Source organism: Ciconia boyciana, chromosome 3 (assembly GCF_034638445.1).
Source record: "Ciconia boyciana chromosome 3, ASM3463844v1, whole genome shotgun sequence".
NCBI lineage: Eukaryota > Metazoa > Chordata > Aves > Ciconiiformes > Ciconiidae > Ciconia > Ciconia boyciana.
This window is the reverse complement of record NC_132936.1, coordinates 10,693,336-10,715,702: the sequence shown is the minus strand read 5'-3', so window position 1 is coordinate 10,715,702 and position 22,367 is coordinate 10,693,336. Positions and strand designations below refer to the sequence as shown.

The 22,367-nt window shown below is 37.2% G+C and overlaps 1 protein-coding gene across 3 annotated transcripts in view; it reads right to left on the bottom strand.

Annotated features, from left to right (window-relative positions):
• LDAH (lipid droplet associated hydrolase) overlaps nt 1-22,367 on the bottom strand; it is a 126,194-nt gene that overhangs the window by 63,072 nt on the left and 40,755 nt on the right. For all 3 annotated transcript variants that reach the window (XM_072858483.1, XM_072858484.1, XM_072858485.1), the window contains one exon: nt 6,487-6,656. In XM_072858483.1, coding sequence (XP_072714584.1) covers nt 6,487-6,656 — 170 coding nt within the window. The remainder of the gene's footprint in view (nt 1-6,486; nt 6,657-22,367) is intronic.

Sequence of the window (22,367 nt, the reverse complement as noted above, 5' to 3'; positions counted from 1 at the left end):
AGAGCATGCAAGGTGGTAAAAAATATATTTGTTCACTAAGCATATTTTAAACTTCATAATTGTCAGTGACATCATCAGAAGTTAATTTACCCAGACAACAGCTATGCAAACTGACTTTGTTTAAAGTCCTGTGACATCTAATTCAAGGGAGTTTTAGATTGGACATTAGGAAAAATTTCTTCACCGAAAGGGTTGTCAAGCACTGGAACAGGCTGCCCAGGGGAGTGGTTGAGTCACCATCCCTGGAGGTATTTAAAAGACAGGTAGATGTGGTGCTCTTGTGGTGGACTTGGCAGTGCTAGGTTAACGGTTGGACTCAATGATCTTAAAGATCTTTTCCAACCTAAACAATTCTATGATTCCATGATTCTAATTTAGGTAATCAACATTTCAATTAGATGCTATTACATTAAATTAATTTTCAAAAACGGAATAAAAATTTATATTCCTATTTATCTCAGGTGTGTTTATATTTTCATTTTCTTTCTACTTCAAAAATGCACTAGAACTTCTAAGGACGTCCGAACCTGCTAAATTAGTGTCCTTTCCAAAGATGTTTTCTGTAATGATGACATCACCAGTCTTGGATTACATATATAGGTTCTAATCTGAGCAAAATAGGAACTGAACAAATGTCATTGCCTTTATACAGTCTTTCCCTCACTCATTCATGCTGCTGAAAAGATTCCCTTATTATCTCAAAGGCCAGACTTGCTTAGCACTTTCTGTACTGTTAAAAAAATCTCCCTCTTAATCTCATAGTCTCATAGTCCCTATGGATTTCTGGTAATTCTATACTAAAGAATTCTGTTTTCTTGTAGAAATAACCATGTTTAAAAACATGGTGACTTTTCTCTTTCCTAACATTATGAAAGTGCTTCCCAGATTCATAATTAAGCTTTCAACACAACTGAAACTAAATTATTAACGTAAAGGGTCACTGCATTGAATTCTGTATCACAATAAATCACTTAGCAGACGAATTCTGACATGTTTCTCTCTCTTATGGCCTAATTCTACTTTCACTAAAGTTAGGGGGAGATTTCCAAGTACTTCAACAGAAAGGAACTAAGTGTAAACCAGAGACAAAAGAACCAACTTGATTTGAGGCAGAAAGGCAGCCATGAGAGAACCTAGTATTTGTCCAAGTGAGATTTTAAACCATTACGAAATAACTTACACACTCCTTCTTCCCTCCCCATAAGTAACTATTCTCATCACACAAAAAGATGTGAAAAACAACTCATTTAGCAGGTGGGATCTTTTTGCTATGATGGCCAATTATGAATTTGCAAACAGTGGCAAAATAAAACTTTGCCAGTCCAGTCCAGCTCTTGGAAGAAGCAAAAGCTTATAAAAAAGAAGAAAAAAAAAAAGACACCTACTTGAAGCTTCTATCTTCAGGAAACTGTATTTCAAAAAGAGGATTACCTCTGCCAGTAAACTTTGGAAAAGCTTTGATAACTCACAGAACTGATGTTGACCAACAGACTTGATAAATTAACTCCTGAGTAAAGAATATCTAAACATGGAATTATTCCTGAATAACTTCATGTGTGAACACTCTTGTCCAGAATTAATCTAGAATACATTCAAAACCATTGTCTTAAGCTATTGTGAAAATAGATTAAGCTATATCAGAAAAAGACATTTGGTTTAGAATCAGAATGTTTTACATGACTTACTCAGGAATAGCTAAATTGCTTTAAACTTCATATTGTGTCTTACTGTAAAACAGTATTTATGGATAGATGTTCACTCATTAAGAGAAATTTATTTCATTTCTTCTGTAAGTGAATAATGATTTATTGCATTTTATGTTGTATACAAAGATACATTGCAACGCAAACTATCTATTGCCATTTTTCACTGGTTTAGTAAAGCTTCTTTTATAACAAACTACTTCTATATATACAGGTAATTTCTCACACATGCGGAAAAAAAACCACCTTCCTGGCCAAGAGATGGCAAAGAGAAGAGTGTTTCTGAAATTTCATATCCCGATCAATGTCTTTGTCAGAAGGGCCATGTGCAGAGATGTCTTCTCCCACTAAGATGTGTTGCAAAGGGCTGCAGGTAATCAGGAAGAAGCAGATTTCTAGAAAATAGAAAAAAAAAAGCTAACAGAGTCGTGACATCTGTCATTCTGTTGTGTACCTGTAGGCCATCAATATTTCCAAGCAAGCTGTTCACAACAGATGGAATGTGGCCTTTTGGTTGAAGTATGAAACCACAAAATGAGGACTACATATGTCACACTAAAGCTGTGATTTAGGGGAGCACCAAGGGTAATAAAAGACCTGATTACTAACAATGCAACAACAGAAACTTTGAATGACAAAAAAGAAAGACTAATCTATTATCAGCTAAATTTAAAAAAGAATGATAAAATATATTTCTGGCTTTTTCTAACATCAGAAGTAACAACAATAATGTTGTATAGATGAAAGCTCCTTTGCTTTTTTAACTAAATATTTTGAAAAATTAAAAAAAGAAGCAAGAAATAAAGCTACCATGCTCATATAGGACCATCATCTAAAATAACTATATTCAAAAAGCTCCAACAAAATGCTTCCCACTGAGGTGATTCAATCCCTGTGACGACTAATAATACCAATAATGGGTGAGAGAAACATTTTTATATGGAGTAGAAACTGGCTAAACAGACAGAAAACCAACAGCAGGGATATATAGCCAATTTCAGTAACTCAAAACGTTAACAAAAAATGCTTGGTACCTCCTGTTAGGCATGTTTAATTTATTTATAAAAGGGAATGAATAGCACCAACATTTTATACATCATAAAATAATTAGAATAGTCAGCAATGAAGAAATGTTTGCTTAACTCAAGAAAGCTTGTTTAGTGGACAGCCTCCTGAAGGGTGAAAGTCAGTACCAATTTATGAAGAATAAGACACATTGCAGAAACCTTCTAAGCTACATACATTACCAGATCCTGAACAAGTTGTAGCTCCTCAAGTGAAAGACCTGAATGCAATTCGTATACAGACAAAACAAAAAACATGAAAATATGGTTATGCTACTGTATAAAATTGTGGAATTGTTAAATGCAAACTATGTTAATTTGTTAGGCTCATCAGATTTCTCAAAAGAAAGTACAGATCAAAAGACTTCTGCTTGGAAGAGAACACAGTGAAGGAAAGGCAGATGCACTCGAATGTGTGCACAGAAATGACGTGACAGGGTTTCCAAGGTATGAACTTCCTTTATACACAACTATTCCAACTTATGTTTTGTTAGCTATTATTTAAAAAATAAACCAAGTTCTAGCAATACCCAATATTCTTTGGCACCACTGAGACGTAGCAATGCATGGTTTTGAATTATATACTACACAAAATTTATTTGCTTAAACTGATACATACTCAGAGGTTTTAACTGATACATACTCAATGAGTTTTACAGGAAGAGCAATGCTTACATTGTATGACAGTTTCACTCATTAATAAGCGTTAATTTATTACCACAAAGGTGCTGGCATTTCAAAAGCATCATTGCAAATGGAAAACTAATGCTGTAACAGACTGAATTTCATTAGCAAGGAAATGTGTCAATTTTTTGATAAAATTAATGATCAAACAGAGTGTTTTAGGAAACACACAGTAGTGTTGCCAGCAAAGCACAAGGAAATCCTCCAAGTAAGGTTTTGTGTTTTAGAAGAGAATGCCTGGAGGATGTAGCATATTTACGAGTTAGGCTCAAGCTCCAACAACTGACAAAATCATTTTGTCACTCAGCTTCATTTTTCAGTTCTGCTGGCTGAATGAAGAGCGAAGAAGATTATGAGGCTAAGACCAAGTATCAAGTAAGCTATACATTATTGCATTTTTCCGTCTCCACACAGTAAGGCTGATCAACATTTTTCCTTCCCAGTGTCAAAATTTTTTAGCAGTCTGACAAACTCTGGATGCTCCGCTTGCCATGAAGAGGGGAATCTTGTTAAGATTTGATGCCCACCATGACAACTGAGAAGTGTTCATGGTTACATATGTACCAGCAAACAGACCGGCTAAGAACTATTCCCTGGTCCTGACGTTGAACAGGATGGCATGGGATGGTCTGTGTCCACATGGCTGAATTTCCTCCTGCCTCAAAACAGGATGTCTGCATCCAAACTAACTACTGGAAATGGTCCTGGGCCTCCGCCAAGTCCAGAACCATGCCAGGGTGTTGTCTGGGAGTTGCTGGCTGCTTTGGGCCAATAAATCTCTTAAAGACTAGTCCAAAAATGTCATTACATGGCTGGCCCAGTACTCAAATCCATGCAGTAGCTCCACTTACTTACAAATATGGATGTAACCTGTGTGGCCCTTCTCTACTAATCAGACTTAGTTAAAGGCATCAACCTAAGACTAAGTTTGTGTTAAGGGGTTTCCTGAAGCAACTGTTAACAGAAGCCTCCCTGAGAGTCAATAGGAAAATAGAGATGGGGTCCAAAACTGAATTTATCCTGGGTAAACTGGCAATTCCTATTTCATTTCTCTTTTAATGAAATAAGAAAGCATTATTTCACAGAAGTTTAAGAAAAAAACCCACAGTACCCCATTAACCTGCAGAGCACAAGGGCCCAAGAAATTAGCAGTATTCAAAGTGGACAGCTGAAAAGCAACCAAGAAGGAGAGATAAGGAGATAGTACTTTCTCCTTTTCATGCATGCCAGCTCAAGTTCATCAGGTTCCCTCATCATTGTACAAGAGAGGGACAATCCAGTCTATATTTGGTTAGACTATGAAAGGGCTTTAAACTGGGTAACAAAAATCAAATCTGCTAAACATACACTCCAAATACAAACTTTTACTGAATTATTTGAACAATAAATACAACACATTAACCTCTAACTCAGAATAATAAACTGTAAGCAATCAAAGGCTTTTAAAGCAGAGAATTTAAGGCCAAAACCAAAACTCATGTAATAAAAGAATATCACATAAGAACGACACAAAAATAAAATCAGATGATCTAGCTACTAAAATACACATATGTGCTCAAAATCTTGTGGGAATCAAATATGCCAGTAAAAATAAAGGGAGAGATGGAAACACAAGTTTCTTATTATCACACTTCATATGTTATAAAAGCTAACAGTTAACTTATTTTTGGCAAAGGGACAAAGGTTGCACAACACTGTGGCTTACACAAATATTTTCTATTGTTAAATGCATCCTAAATGTAGCTTGTTATATATTAACTTCATATCACATAGTGCACCATGCAGTCTAAGAGTGTCCCAAAGACACCTACATTTCAAAACATTGATGAATAGCATGCTGCCAGTATCCAGTGAGCCAGGTGTAAAAAAATTACTCAACAATTCATAGTTTAATTGAAACCAGATAAAATCATTTGTGTAATAAAGACTGTACAGATGTTGACCAAAGAAAAGTTGATATTTTTGGACAAATTACTGCATATGATATTTTCTAGAACACTTCCTCTTGAAAAGATAAAAACAGTAATAAAAGTTCTCTCAAAAAAAGTGCCCTTGTTTATAATCACATAGTGAAATACGCTTGTGGAAATATATCAGGTTAACCTCATGTTTCATGTTTTTAGTTGCTGTTTCCTTTAAAGGGGAAAAAAAAAGTTAGATGGGCAGTGGAAATGGTTATGAAGAAATGAAGAACCTACTCATGCATGTATTAAACACAGACTTTATGCTAACACTGCACTTCCTTCCACTGAAGATTTTATAATGTAAAGGAAGAGGCAATCATTTAGCAAGAGTGAATGTTTAAGAATAAAAATTCACTATTCTTCATTCATCATCCACTAGCAGAGTGAGTTATTGCTGAGCACTAACAGTTTGCCATTTCCAGAGTTGCAAGGACATGGTCCTGCCTCAGCCTTCTTACTGATTCACAGCGACAAAGAAAAATGTTCAGATACACAAGAACATGCAGTAACACCTCCCACTCTCATCAAGTTACACAAACCAAGACTGAGTTGCAGAAGCAATGATATATGCATATGTATTTAATTTTAAAAACAATGTTCTTCATTGTACTACTCACCACAATTTATATTACTATACTTTTCCATACATTTCCCCATGTATAGCCAGCAATCTGCTTGCCTTGAGATAAGAAGCTGCTATTAAAATCATAACCAGTCTTAATTTTTGGTCTAATACCATAATGTAATTGTGAAATATCTAGTGATCCATTTATAAATTATTTAAAGATGAGAAGACAACAAGAAAGTCCTAAATACATTTGTCACCATTATTAATCATTTATATTACAAGGGCATTTAAAGGTCCAAATTCAGAATAAGAACTTTATTTTCCATCAAACTACTTTATTATATGTTATTAGGATTAGGCATTAATGTTTTTATTTCATGTTAGTTGAAAGTTTGTGTATAGCAGAATAGAGCTTCCACAGGAAAGACATGGCATTACCCATAGGCTAAGCACGTGCACTGCTTTGCTAATAATATCACTCCCATTCTATAAGGTTAATGTACCTGAAGTTCTGATGCTCGCTTCATCATCTCCAGTGTGATGTAGCAACCAATAGAATGAGCAATCAGTACCAGCTTTATATCTTTTGATACGTTCTTTTTGAGGAAGTTCAGCTTATGCTCTACTTGTCCGTTAAGTCCAAAAACATCCTCTAGCTCCTTAATATCTGTGTCTGAAACATAAAAGAAAAGAAGTCCTTTTTTTTAATAATAGAAATTTCAAGTATCTATTTTTTTTTCACTTCTTTGGAAAACTCTGAAATAAACTTTTTAGTTAAAAAAAAAGCCTACAAAAAAACAAACTTAAAAAATTAATTTTAAGTTACCACCACTTGTAAATATAGACTGATGAATCACATGTATAGGATGTGAAGCCTTATGTGTATCTGGGGAACCAGGGTAGGATACAGAAACACATGGAACTTGATGGCACATCATCTAGCATTGTGTTCCCCTTCATTCAGTACAAGACCAGACTCAAGGCAACGGACCAGTTTAAATCAATTCAACTTTACATTGAGAGATCAGGACCTACAACAGCAATACTGGCCAGGAACAAGAGTCCCTTCACTCAAGACAAACTACCATATATGTTCTTATGCAGTAAGAGCCTTCAGATATCCAAAATCTCCTGTCTTAAAATAAAGATGCACAAAAAAGTCCCATGGAATGAGGAAAAATATGAAATGCATATGTGTCAACATGGAGCACTAGCACTTACATAAACTACCCCTGTTTAGGCAGGTTCTTATTATTGTCAATCCAGCTACAAAAAGGAAGATCAAATTAAAGCTTCATGGTTCTAGGTTATTATGCAATTTCATTCCTGTTTTGCCAGGGACCTCCTAAAGGAGCTTGGGCAATCACTTACGATGAGGACTTCGCTACTTGCTTCCTGGCCTGTCAACAAGACAAGGACGATCTGGTGCCTGTAACAATTTACAGCAATTTAGGTATCTTTAACTCTTCCTCATGAGGTGGGTGAGATGGCTCTCAAATTCCCCAATCTAAGGGCGTTCACAGCTCTTTCATCTGCTAGAAAAGTGCTCTACCTACTAAACTAAAAGCTATATTAAGGATACACAACTCCAATTTAAGCTGGACTACTCGATGGAAAAGACTGTAAGAAGAAATATTGAAAAAAAGAGTGAAAGAAAAGAGGCAGAAAGCACGACGGAACGTATGCCTATAGCTTATCTGAAAGAGATGTACTGGTACTAATATAACTTTATCTCTTAAATCCATGCTATCATCTCAGGGCTCAATTTCCTACTCCACTTTAAACCCCTGATCTTTTACACTCCTTACACGTTGACTTCCAATGCAGCTTTAGTCTGGAATAAGCCAAATCTCCTTGCAGCAAGGTTCAGACACATGATGGGGACAGGCTCATTACTGAGCCATGTTCCTACAGACAGCATATAGGTTCCTGGCAAAAGCCACCCACCTCTAACAATTCAGGAGCAGCTAACAGAGGTAGCACACACAGAGCCCTAACCAGCCCACCAAGTATTAAGTGTTTAACTTCCCACTTAGTTTCTTTTGATGTCCTCTGCATCAGTTCCTTATGTGAAAAATAGATGTGGAAGAAAGTATCCATCAGGCAGAGACACTGTAAGATACATACATTAAAGAGACTGAAAGGCACTGAAAAACTACTGTAAGAGAAAGTTAGCTAGCAGCATAGATCCATTTCAGATGTAGTTGGTTTTGTGCCTGCTTGGAGAAAGTGATAACAGAAGCCTTTCTGCCTCTGGCTGTGAACATAGTTCATCAAATTATAAAGGCTGACTGTTTTTTTAATATGCATGTGGTAAATTTGATGGCAATTGGTCAGTAACTTCAAATGCTAAAAATTACTAATGCTACTGCAGTGAAGTTATCGGGGGGTTGACAGTGATAGTATTAATTGGTAGCCTAAGTGGGCTGGCACTATATTGCCTTTTTGATCATCGGTATGAAACATAATCTTTTGAAGAAAAATAATTGCTAACGCATGTGTTCTGATGCCTTTTTTCTGAGCTTAAACTATTACCACAGAGGTCACAACAAAGAAGTTCTTCAGTTAAAATAATATTTCTACTGAATCTACTAATGATCATATCCCAGCATAATTTATAGTAGTTTATTCTAAATGAAAAAGGGGCTTAGTAAAACACACTGAAGGAATGCAAAATTAGATGAGAAGTAATATTTTGCCTATTAGGCTTTCTAGAAGTAACGGAAAACAAAGAGCTTGTTCTGTTTTCCGAAACCCTAAATAAAAGCCTAAGGCCAAAACATTGTTTTTAAACTTAGTTTCTATTTTTAGCAAAAGCTGTCTGTCCTACTTTTTATTTATTTACACAGCAGCTTAACCTCATGCAGAAGTAGGCTGTCTACATCGCAAGTGTAATTAAGGGTATATATAACACACATAAAACACATAATACTAGAAATATGATGGCCCACTGGATACTGCAACAAGTGAAAGAGTATGTTATGTTGAGCATATGTATGTTACCGTGCGTTAGCTTGAGCAGGTCAATCTTCCCTTGTAAACATTTGCTATCATTTCCATACTGTTTTACTCAGGCACTGCCATCTCCAGTGATTTATCAGCATGTTTTTTAATGTTTGACATTCCATTCATAGCTTTAGTTCTTGAAAATAAGTGATTTTAAAAGAATTTCAGCTTATTTCCAGGTTACAGCAAGGAAAAAGGAGGTAAAGTAGGTGTATAAATCTTCTAGAGAACTTCTCATGGTTCACAAGACCCCAGAAACCAAGCAGGAAACAAACCAAATTTTTATTTGTGTTGTTCAATCTCATGAGGTTAACGGCTGCTTTTCACTACACGAATTCAGTATCTGCTACAAGAGATGCTGAACGTTGCTGCAATGAAATTAATAAACAATACAGCAAAGACAGTCTAGCCCAGTCTCAACATTTTCCAAGTTAAGGTAGATAACTATGTTACACAGATACAGCTAATTATTTCAGTTATTTAAGACATTAGATATCTAATTTAATAATTAGTCACCTAATAAATAGCAGTGTAGAGATTCAGGGCAACATTTATAGCTATTACTGATTTCAGCGGAGATGTGCCTATTCAGAATCAGGTTTGTTGCCAAAGCAAGAACCCTGAGGAAGGATATGCATCATACAGGTGGGGATTAAGACTAGAGTGAAAATAAAGGCTTCTTCCTCATTTACCCAGACTTGAGTTTAGGACTTCAGCATACCCAACTCAAGCCTGTGCACTAGTGCTTTCCTAAGGGAGCAGGGGAGAGCAGAGCAGAGCTTGCAGAAGAAATTTTTAATCAGATGGATTAGTTACGATTGATGATGATCACAGAGACCTGTTCTACTGCACTGGGCCAAAGCATCCTCAGTGCAGCCCTGCTCAGCACCACTCAGAGCAAGGATGCTCAGATTCCCATGTCTACTGGCCACATACACATATGATCTCCCTAAGACTGAAAGCAAGTCCCGACAGCCAATGCTGACCCCAGAGACTTGTTTCAGCTGTTTAATACAACTGTTCCTTTTCTTCTGAAATACTGTTTTGTTGCCAAACCAAATCACATTGGCGCTACTCCTAAAGAAGCCAGACTGGAGGATAAGCGTGGTGATCCACACGCAAAACTCTCCTCATCACAGACTGACCCTGCACTCTTGTCAGGTGAAACTCCAATGTCACATAACCCTATATTGAAATACGCATCCTATTTTTCTTCTGGACAAATATAAAATTGCCCATGCCTCATGTCAGTTCATGTTTCCCCAGCACAAATGCTACAATTCTAATAGTCCAAAATATGTGAGAGCTGGGCTGCGTCACAGGTTTGGAAGATTTATTTATTTATTTTACAGAATAAAATCGCCCAGGGATTATCCAAAATCAACATGAATTTCTTGGGTGGAGAAGCTTAAATGGGTTCCTTATATAAGCAAACAGACTTGCACAAACACACTGGCAGTCAGCTCTCCGATGGCTCTACATCAGAGAAGGGACCAGAGTTACTTCACCTCAGGTGTGGAATAAATGGCACGGCTGAAGCAGAGCTCATTTAAGCAGGTTTCAGATAGTAGAAATTATATGACTTGTACCTTATGCTGCAAACAGCCCATCTGGGCCAAGACATGTGATTTTAAGACTTTATTTAGCTGAAGTGTATTAAAAGAAATACTGTATGTCTTTATTTTCTTTGGCAAAGCATTAATCTTCTGATGTGCTTTTGGAAAAACAAAAGCGCAATCACTTTAATGAATCTCTTTTTCTGACCTCTGCTAAACCCACAGTCAGAAAACAATGATAGATTAAAATAAAGTGTTTGCTCTACGATTAGTCGACAAGTTAATCTTGCTAGGAAAGAGGACTTTGGTTTTCAGGGAAATAACAGCGAATTGTGTTTGTTTGTTTTTCTGCTGTGTATGCAAGGGAAATTCTTAGGCAGAGAAAAAAAAGCATTCCAGTTATGTGAGCAGACTTTAGACTGGAGATTCATAAAATTTAGCCTTTCATTAAAAAATCTCCAAAAATCATAGACTCCTTTTTACTGGATGATTCAAAAAGATACTGGAAGCCAGATTTTCCAACACTACCCTCAAATTTGTGCATAAAATTTCTGCATTCCTTGGTACTTCCCTAATTTCACAAGGGAATGCTTGTGCGTCCAAACTCCCAGCTACCCTGGTCACAAGAGGTGACTGAACATTTGAGCTGAGTACATATGGACACTTGTCCACTTGTCATGGAGTGACTTTACAGCCTGTCCCAGGATCCGCTCATACAGAAGGCCTCCAAATTACTCATGAACAAGTAAGGAACTGTGTGAAAAGGTGACTTGTAATTATATGCCATGAAGGAAAGGGAGGTAAAACCCACTGCCCTACCTGCACTGTATCTTCTTCTTCCCTGGGTCATTTTACTCTAGGAGGTAGTACCAGGGTCTCTAAGGACAAACTCTAATGAACCTAGCATATGAACTCTCGTCGTCAAGATTTTTCAGAACCGGGCCTTTTACAGGATAAGGACAAGGAACTATCTGGAGACTGAACCAGGGGACTGGACAAAGATTCACCTCTTCCTCTGAAGATGCTGCTCATTTCAGCTGCATGACACATCACCATACTGCTTAATGTTAACAGTGAGGAGAAATAACAAGTTTAAACACCTGAAAATGCAGTAACATCACAAGAAAGTATCAAGAGGAAGAAAAGCAAAGAGGGAGAAGATACTGAAAGGTCAGTGATAGTATCAAAGTCTATGAAAAGGGAAGGCACAAGGCATCAAGTACGGCCAACCAAATAGTTCAGGAGAGCTAGCTCAGGGTCATGGTAAGTCCACTGCCATCTCCATCAAATACCGTAAGTGCCACCAACATATAGGGCCAAATGTTTTAGACTTTATGCCCCACCTCCTTTTTCCACTACAAATACATCCAAACACTGGTGGGAGGAGCAGCAGTTGTGACTGAGTAACTACTGTTTAGATGGAGCAACCCGTGGAAAGTTTTGGGAAGTTTATCTTTGCCTTCATGTAGTGACAGGCAGAAAGCAACCCCACAACTAAATTACGTAGAAGGATTACCTGTTAAAGTGGTGTGCATAGTCAAAAGTCTAATTCTGGAAATTAAATAAATTATTTGATTGGTTTTTTTCTTATAGGAAAACACAGTCATTCCTTACCATTGAATGATGCCATCTGAAAATGTTTAAATACAACTGTAAGCTTAAAAACTGATTTCAGGTTTGTGGGTCTAGTATGGGCAAATGTGTAGAAAATACATCCCCTAAAGATATATTGCTTAAAGTCTGAACATTTCACCCAATCTTTCATTTGATTATTGAAACCTCTATAATTTGTATCAGCAAGCGATAAAATGCCAAAGAAATTGGACGGAAACCGTGAAAGAATGTTCAGTAAATATTGAAGAACTCCTCCTGACACCAGGAACAAGGTCTTAAAGCATTGTGTTTTAGATTAACCCTTAGACCTTAATCTGGCCCTAGTACCCTCAGGAGCTGTTCATGCAACTTTTAAGATAAACACAGCACTCATTAGTGTTTATTGGAGCAATTACTTTTTGTAAAGGTATCCTCCACAAATAAATTACCATTTACTCAAGATACTGAAGTGGTCATATGTATTATTTTCTTTATTAGAAAAATAACAAGACCTTAATTTACAAATTGAATGGCTGATTTCCTTTGCTATCTACATACCTATTGCTGGGACACTTGTTTAACACCTAATCTGTTTTTCAAAGGAAGCTGTATTATAATTAAATTAGTACAAGCATAGTCTGACAGAATGAACTAATAAACATGACAAATACTAAACCCCAAATTTTTATTAAAAGCATACAGGAGCACACTGAACTTATTAAATTAAGATATTGGTGAGAGACTTCTTTTTATTTTGCTTTCCCAGTCTTGCTTCCCTCTAACTGATCAGAGTAGCTATTACCAAGGTATGATGAGATAACAGTATAAACTTTGAAGTAGAATTTTGTTGGTTGTCTCCAATTTTGACAAGGCAAACACCATTAAACAGTGTTTTATTATGACTTCCTTGCTGAGCCTGACTGCTATGTAAAATGTATCTTGATACAGGAACAAGTATAACACTCATTGTGACTTTTTTGGTCTCATACTTTTTTCACTTCTAGGCTGCACATTTTATGGCAGCACGCTACTTGGACTATTAAGGATCGCTTTTCAGCGGTCCTAACTATTTTGAAGAGAAAGACCTGTAACATCATGCTCATGTAGCTGAGTTGGTTGTAAAACTCGAGTAAGGTCATTCCAACACACCAGGTATCCCACTCAGCACACCATTTTACTTTGCAGGATACCCTCAATGAGACAAGTAACTACAGAGCACAAGAAAACAACAGTATGCCCTTACTTTACCATAAGTTAGGCTTTTATCTAGGCTTTACCCATTTTTTCCCAGTTTCAAAGTCATCCCATGTCTAGGTGTGCATGCCTACACTTGCAAAATAACGAATAATTTCAGTACTGGCAGCCCTTCAAAACCTTCCAGCAATTTTCCCCTCTTCCAGTAATCCCAAAATGAATCAGCTCTACCACAGCTTATTATGGAAGAATCACTGAACATAGCCTGAAATAGTTAGGACTACATACAAGCAAACAGGTACCAAACAAAACCAGTAACACCAGTGTAGTGGGAACCCCTGAACACGTTACTCTTCCTAGGGTGCTGAGGTCTCTGGGCATTCCAGAGTAACTCCACAGCAAAGACAAGCCACCAGAGCAGTTGTCAACATAACCAGGCTCAGCCTTTCCATACCAGGTGCTGAAGTGAAGCACACCTCTCTGGCATTGCAGGAAAAAATAAGATGAAAAGAGGGATTAGGAAGAAAGCAATGAAGTAGCCTTGCATTGGCAGAGACTTCATAAACAATGAGAGGAAGCAGAGCTCATGTACTCTACAACTACCTGAAAGGAGGTTGTAGCGAAGTGGCTGTCGGTCTCTTCTCCCAAATAACAAGCGATTGGACAAGAGGAAATGGCCTCAAGTTGCACCAGGGGAGGTTTAGATTGGATATTAGGAAAAACTTCTTCACTGAAAGGGCTGTCAAGCATTGGAACAAGCTGCCCAGAGGAGTGGTTGAGTGACCATCCCTGGAGGTCACTCAACCACTTAAAACTACACGTCTTAAAAGACGTGTAGATGTGGTGCTTAGGGACATGGTTTAGTGGTGGACTTGGTAGCGTTAGGTTAAGGGTTGGACGCAATGATCTTAAGGGTCTTTTCCAACCCAAATGATTCTATGAATCTATGATTCTACTTGAAGATCTGGTGGTTGAGAAAATGAAGTCAATAACAAGTCCTTCAGGAAAAAGTGTGCACCTAGGTGTGCACATGCTCTACATTCAGTTTGAGCCTCTGGACGGGATCATTGTATCAATAATGTCTGTCCAAGCAACATAGAGAAAACCTTGCAGTTTCCATTATCTTGCTGATTTCCTGAGTTTACACAAGAAAAAAAGGCTATGTTGCAAAAATCAGTCTAGGCCCCCCAAAACGCACTTTGACTCTCCAAAGTACCAAAGTGGTACTCCTGCAAATGTTTACCTTGTGTGTTTCCCTGACAAATACTCATTTCATGTATGATCTGAAATAGTATCACCCAGTTTTGCAAGGGCAAATGTGCTTCATTGGTATTTGCATGATCTTGCACCATCAGCCTGAGGCATGTGACATATGAGTCTCTCCAGGAATAATGCACACAGAGTATAATGTTCCTTAAGGTAATTCTTTACTGAAAAGCGTATCAGTATCACGACCTTTTCATGTTTGGCCAGATCTAACATCTTCCAATTTAACATGGGCAAAATTCAATCTTGAAACTGAGGCATAGAACTTTCTTACTGAATGAAGCAACTAAAAGCTACTTCAGTAAATAGCATACTTTAACAACAACTTGCGTTTGTACAGTTTAACAATGGAAGAAAAATAAAATAATGACGTTCTGCACATCGCCAAGACTGGGTAGATATAGCATAGGAGGTGAAGAAAGGACAGTGGCAATTGTGTGAGTGTTGCAGGGAACAAAAATGGATGAATATCACTTACAGGAATTGATTCAGTCGGTGTTTGATAAATGAGGTGCTGCGCCACAGTAGGCAAGCCTAACAGTCACACCTATTGAAAACAGCACTTCAAAACTTTGGGAAGTTTAAACCGATACAAATAGAGAAAGAGGGACTGAGAAAAAACAAGGGAGAGCCGAAATTTGGAGCAAAGTAAGACAGCTGGTCAAGGAAGACAACCCATGTTATTGACAGACAGGGAATAAAAAGAATTATTTTAAAAGTAGGAGAAAATGACAAGGAGCACATCACAATGTTAAGAGGGGGAAAGGGGAAAAAGCAAGCAGCTGAGTGTACACCTGGAGGGGCAGTTATACAGTAGCACAAGTAACAATACAGAATTTGTACTTCATAGCGACTGGACAGATCAATGGGTGACGTTTTCTGATGTGCTCGATGCTTCCACTGAATCCAAGCTAAAATTTTTAATTTGTTAGGCCAGTCCTGATTTCTCTTGAAAATCCATCCCAAAATTTTATTTAGAACTGTGATAGAGACCAAGACTGAAATGATCAAATAAGTATGACTCTTCAGAATAATACTAAAATAACACCCATCTTTAGAGTAACACTAAAATAACACTAATACATTTCTTACTTCACTAGCTACTATAATGGCATTAGGATGGCATTCAGTATAACTTAGTCCTTTTTCTTTACTCTTGTGTATAGTCATCTTGGATCATACTATTTTAATAGAAGTAAAAAGGAAAGTGTAGGTTTCTATCTTCATTTGTCCATGGAAAAGTTAAATTTAACAACTACCTGCGGTAAACAGATCCAAATTATTTAACAATACTGCCTAGCATCCTTTTTATTTTAAGGAGTAAACGACCCGCTTAGGCAAACATAACATTTTTCCATCTTTCATCTGTATCCTTCAAAATTGATGGATTATAAGAAATTTTCATCATTATTATCTTAGATTCCCTGACACTGTAAACTGGTGCCACACCACTGACTGCAAAGAACTATGTCAGTTTATTCCAGCAGAGAACGTGGCCCTGCGCTACCAGCGCTGTGGCCTGTAGCACAAAACGTATGCAAAATATTTTGCAATGCAGCGCTACCTCCCAGTGCTCAATCAATGCTTCTAATCACTACCTGCCTTGAAAAGCCTTGTAAGTCTCTGTTTGGGCTCCTCTTTGCACAAAGGGTGCAAGCTGACAGCAAAGGGAACCAGCTGTGGCTCGGTGACTCCCGGCATTGATCCCCACTGGACGTCAGAGCAACAGGGGGTCTGCTGCTGGCTGAGACGACGTGAAGTGAATCCAGCAGCCAGGAGAATCTAGTTCTCTGGTCTGACGCCCTCCACTGAGTTATGCTTTCTGCCATCATCGGAAAAGGCCACGATTTTGATTGAGCACTCCGTGCTCCATCTTTCATCGCTTTGCACAGCATAAGGCAAAAGAGAAGCGGATAAAACAGCATATGTAAAAGCCTGAATTCATTAAAATCAGTGGCAAAACTGAGGAGAAGAAACAGAATTTCACCTTGTACTGTCTTTAAATATAGCAGGTTTCTTTATCAGTTTCCGATGCTTTAAATAACCATCTGCGTGTGCTGTATAGTGCAAATTATATATCTTTGGGGACAAAACACATTTTGGCAAATTGACCACTTTAAATTATGATTTATATCTTCTCTTCTCCAGTGTTCTGTTACATTATTTAAAAAATAATTGGCAGATTTATTCCTATTACCAAGATAGCAGTTTCCTTTCCAACCTTCCTGAAGAAAATGCTGAAGGTTTCATTCTTAGTCACCTAGCTGAACTGCCTAGCACAGCAAGTATGGCAACATGCCAAAGATACTGTGATGGCTTTATTTGTCTTGAAGTTTTGCATTATAGCTGAAATAGAGACTAAAGTGCCACCGCTATAAAGCTGAACTGTCATTATAGATGAATAAGGGATTTTTTTGGTCTTCATTTTTACACAGGCGAGATGTGCTACACAGAAAGCAAACCAATTCACCTGTGATCCACAAGCAGTGCTAGGGTCATCGTCTGGCAAAGGTTGATTTTCTCATTCATTTACATTAGCAGACATCGAAGCCATACCTCATTATAAACTCTTTGAAACTGCCTGCAGCTTTACAATATAATTTATGTAAAAAGACAGTGACTGAATTTGACCTGCACTCTACACATAAACAGAACCAAATAGGATCATGTAGAGTTTAATATATACTAAAGTGCATTCAGAAATACTGAAATTGGTCTCTTCATGATTAATTGCAGGATAAAACTTCTTCCTCCAAATCATGTAAACAGTAGTATAGAAGTCAGTGGAGTCTCTGACAGCAAAGACTCAGTGGTAACCTATTCAAAACCACAGTTTTGTTGTGGAAAAAATGACACTGCAATGACAATCCCAGACAATTTTAGTAGTCTGCTATAACATTTAACCCAACAGGGATTAATTTGGCAACTAAGTAGTCACCTGGCCACACCAGTAATTTGATAGCTGTAGTAAATTAGATTATTTGAATAAATATATTAATGCACAAAACATAAAATTCAACCTTTACAAAGATAAGAATATGTCTAGCTTAAAGAAAAAGAATAGTCCCATGCAGTACCAAAAGGAGGAAAAAAGAAAAACTGCTTCATCCAGCAAGCAGCCATGAGACCCCCTCATTCAACCTGAGTCCACAGTACTGTATCATTTTGTCCTTTATCATTTCTCGAAGCACACAGCCCTTACTCGGATCTTGCCGAGAGATTTAAGTAGATGCACAAGAGGTAAGAATAATTCATTAATGAAGCTGATTATCTACGAATGAGGCCATTTGCAGTTACTTCTTCCTGCATAGTCTGCCTTACAGTTTCCTGCACTTCCCCGAAATGCCTACATTGCTCCTTAAAGAAAGGGCAACTCCTAAAACCAAAGCAAGCAGAAAGACTCCATGTTCCAAACCTGATTATTTTTAGAATCTGGAATTATGTTGTGCATTGCTGATGGTTCCTCAGTCTTACGACTGTAGATTACTGTGAATTAAAAATAAAACTGCCATTAAACACTAGATTGATCCCATCAAGATCTGCATCATTTGTTGCAAGCTTTGTGGGCATCAAAATTAAATCTAAGGTTTATATCATAAAGTATAAATTATTATTAATAAATAGAAGTATTGATCAGCTTTATTCCTACAGCTAACCTATGTACTGAATAAACTTTTTGATTCAACTATCAAAACAAATCCAGATCCGTTACACCTTCAGACAGAAGAGATTATTCTCTGCTGTGGGGATAGTCCATTTTCATTCTGGTAGCAGATGTAAATATACCTTTCAAACTGACTTGGATTAAAAGATTCCTGAGCATTCTCCCTGAGGAAAAAAATCTGATTCGTCTCAATATTTTGTTTATTAAATTATTTTACTTTTTTACTTTCCCTACAATAGTATGGTAAACATTTAAATGAGTTACTCTGACACATCACAGCACTGCTCATCTCAGTGAACTGTGACATGCCTTCTAAAGTCAAGACACCAAAAGATATAAATGTTACCTTTTCATAGGGTTCACATTCTTGAACACTTTTTTTCCCCCCACTAACAGCCATCTGCATCTAATTAGAAGCGATGGTATCAGCTGGAGGACATACCTATGTCATGGGGTGAAAGGCAGAAAATGATCCATAAACAATCTCAAAACCTACGACCAAAGTTTCCTGGAATGCAGTAAAGACATTATACTCTCCAATGGATGAATGTCAATTTTTTTAAAAACATCTTGTTTTCTGGATAAGGATCCAGAAGACTGTATCAGGCTTCAAAACTTGTTACTTTAAAACACATCTTTAAAAACAGAATTAGATTAACCTTATTTGAAGATATGGATGCAAAATTCTTGTTCTTTTAACAGGGGAATTAGTTGAATAAAGTACTAGAGTGGATTAGAAAGCTATTCATGGATATTTTTTAGTAATATGCCTACAGATATTATGTTGACAGACTCAGTGGAAAACCTTGAAAGAAACAGAGAAAATAGAGAACCTATTTTTCATATAGGTATAATAAAAGTAAAGACAAAGTTCTCTTCTTAGTAACACCAGCAATAATTGGTCACTACTCCATCAAAGTCAATGGAATATAGAGCTATGCATTAAGTGGTACCAGAATCAGCTAACGGTGTTTAAGTGATCATTACAAATAAATACATGGCTGTTAAGGTATGATGCTATGAGCAGTTAAAATTGATATCGTTTTGGTTGGCCAGAAAAGAAAACAACAGAGCAACTTAGAAATACTTCACATATGGCAAAACTTTATTTTCTTAGTTTTGATTTTGAATGGAACAAGATTTTTAAACACATGCTTAAAATTAAGCAGAACTGATAAAGTCAACTCCAAATGCCAAGATTTCACTCAAATGATCTATTTGCATAATTATGGGCATGATTATGGGACCTCTATGAATAATTAACTGAATGTGGCTCAAAGGAAAGAAGTGTTACATCAACGGAGTACTGCAGCATCCCTAAGGCTGCTTACTTTTCCCACATTTAGATTTAAAACATTCCAGTGGGATCATAACATGAAATGATCATTTGTTTCCTTAAAATAGACACCTACCACTAAAACATACAGTAAAATGCAGATCTTACCAGGCAAAGACAAAAACCTCAGCATTTAAATGCCTCATAACTTTTACATATGCACACAGACTCCCTTCCTTAAGCTGCCTTTTCCAAAGACAAGGCAGGAATAAGGTTTCTGGGCAGCAGCAATTGCTACAGCAGGAGGGGCAGCAGGACTGCACTGTACTGAGCCGACGGTTCCTGTCCTGTCCTGTGAAAACAACCAGTTCCTCCATGCACACCCCGGTGTGGGATCCCTCGCTGTTGACGAATACCATGTGAAGAGCAAAATGTGATTAATCAGTGCCGAGGCCAGCTTCGTAAACAGGAAGCTTCTCCTCTCTATAGATTAAAAAAAAATTGTCACGTTGATATGAAACTAGCTTAATTCTACCTGGATGGCATGCTTACAACTTGGTTCTTTTTAATGGAGCTTTTTAATGTAGTGTGATACCATTGGACTGGGAGACACATTGCCATATAGTTCTGCATTAAAATTAAGCAGTGCTATGTGTTCTGGGACACAGACATGACTACAGAGTTCTCCGGGTCTATAATATTTAAACGTAACTGACTAAACCTGTAAAGAAGTTATATTAAAGATAACCCATCTTTAAATAACTCTCAGATATTTTAATTTATATGCCTAGGAAGCAGAAAATATTACTGGAATATAAATTAATGTGAATTAAATGTGTGTAATGTGAATTAAATGTCTGTATACATAGGCTGAAAGTATGCATGTAGGATGCCAGCTCAGCTGCCTTTCTCCTACTTTTCTCCCTTTACTTGTATAATACAAGACGTAAATGCCTTTTAAACACAGCTATCACTGTGTACCTGAATGTGGCCAGATACCTACCATTACTACTGCTGTTTGATATCTAACTGAACAGTGCTGAAGCCCAGATAAGAATTCGCTGATCAAAAACCTTCTAAGCACTACAGACACTAATTCTGAGGTGTTTTTGTACCGACCAAAGAGATTGCCAGTAGCTCTGATTGACCTGATTCAGCAGTGTAGGTATTCTCCAACATCAGCAATCATTAAAAACATCCGTACTACTTAAAATAAATGAAAGTCACAAGCTAGCTAAAATTACCAAATGAATACTGGCTCCCTGTGCCTTTGTGTAACTTCTCTCCTTTGGGGTTATGTACAACAACAAGGACAAAGGCTGTTAGCTAAGGATGAGCCCCTATTTTTAGGAACCCAGTTCTTGGAACACCTAACTTTCATGATCTCCTTCCCCTCCTGTTTGCAGCAGTGCAGACCACAACCCCACTCCCCACCATCGCCACACATTCATGGTGGCACAACATCTCTAAGGCTACCGCAGCAAATGCTTACACAAAAAAAGTGTTATTGGAAAAGTATTCTTAGCTACCATTAATTCCGTTTAGCAAGTGGAAACCGGTGAGAGAGCCAACTCCGTCTGATCAGCCAGCTCTTCTTGGACCACAAGCAAGTGTCCTGGGAACTACCAGTGGCCCACAGATCACAGGTTGGGAATCACTGTCCTAAATAACTCACAACCCTCTCATTATAGCACACCATGCTCCTTGTCTTGCTCAGGCTACTATTTTAAGTTTTTTTCCCGCCAGCACAGCATATTATGATGGTAGAAACTTACGGCTTGTATCTGCTAATCATGCCCACACTTATACCTGTCATTTGGTGGACAACTATCCATCAATCAATGAGATGATTAACTTGCTGAAGTATAAATTCAGTTTTACCCACATTATTTCAGTCATTTTTTTTGTAGATTTATATCACTTTAGCTAGAGGCAGAATCTCACTCATAGTCAATTCTGCAGTTTCGTTAGAAGTCAGAGGGATGGAAAAGCAAACTCCATTCAGATGAATTGTAACAACAGCTAAGAAGCAATATATCAAATAAATTCAAGCTGCACATGGCTTCCAAATTTTCCCGTAACACTATAATTTTTTTTTTTTATACAAAACTTCATTTCACTTCAAAACTTCACACTGATGGTACATTAACATTTGGGGATCACATAATCAATGTCTTCATAGATAATTTATTATCCCTCCACCACTTCTGTGCTTTTTCCCATATTGCTTCTTAAGGACAAAATTCAGTTTCAAAATGGTCTGAAGGCCCTACTCTCCCTGTATAAAGAAAAAGCAACAGAAATACCCTTTTGATGGACTATAAATCAATCCTTACCTACCTCTTTTTATCATGGAAAATGAACTAAGGATAGTTTAACAGATTTTAAGGACACACTATTATCTTCTACAGTACAGGCGACGTAAAAGATCAAACTAGAATTTTATCTTGTAACTTGCCTATTAAGAATGTCACTCAAACTTCCCTGTCATTCAGAAGCTACCTAATACTGAGTCAGAAACAAAACAACAGAAAATTCAGTAAACAATCTCTTCCAAAAGATAAACATACCTTGCTAAAACAATAGAAATTATTTGTATTATGATTGTGTATAGCTCAATACTCATCTGTACAGTTTAGAAAGTTCTAGAGATTTATCTTTAATATAATTTATGATGTGACCAAATATTGTATCATTAAGACATGACTGATGACTAGCCATTTATTATGATATTTTAGTGCATCAATTGTGTCTCTTTAATCAATTAAGATATGAATCATACTATTTCATATTTCTATAGCACTTGACATACATAGAATATTACCAAAA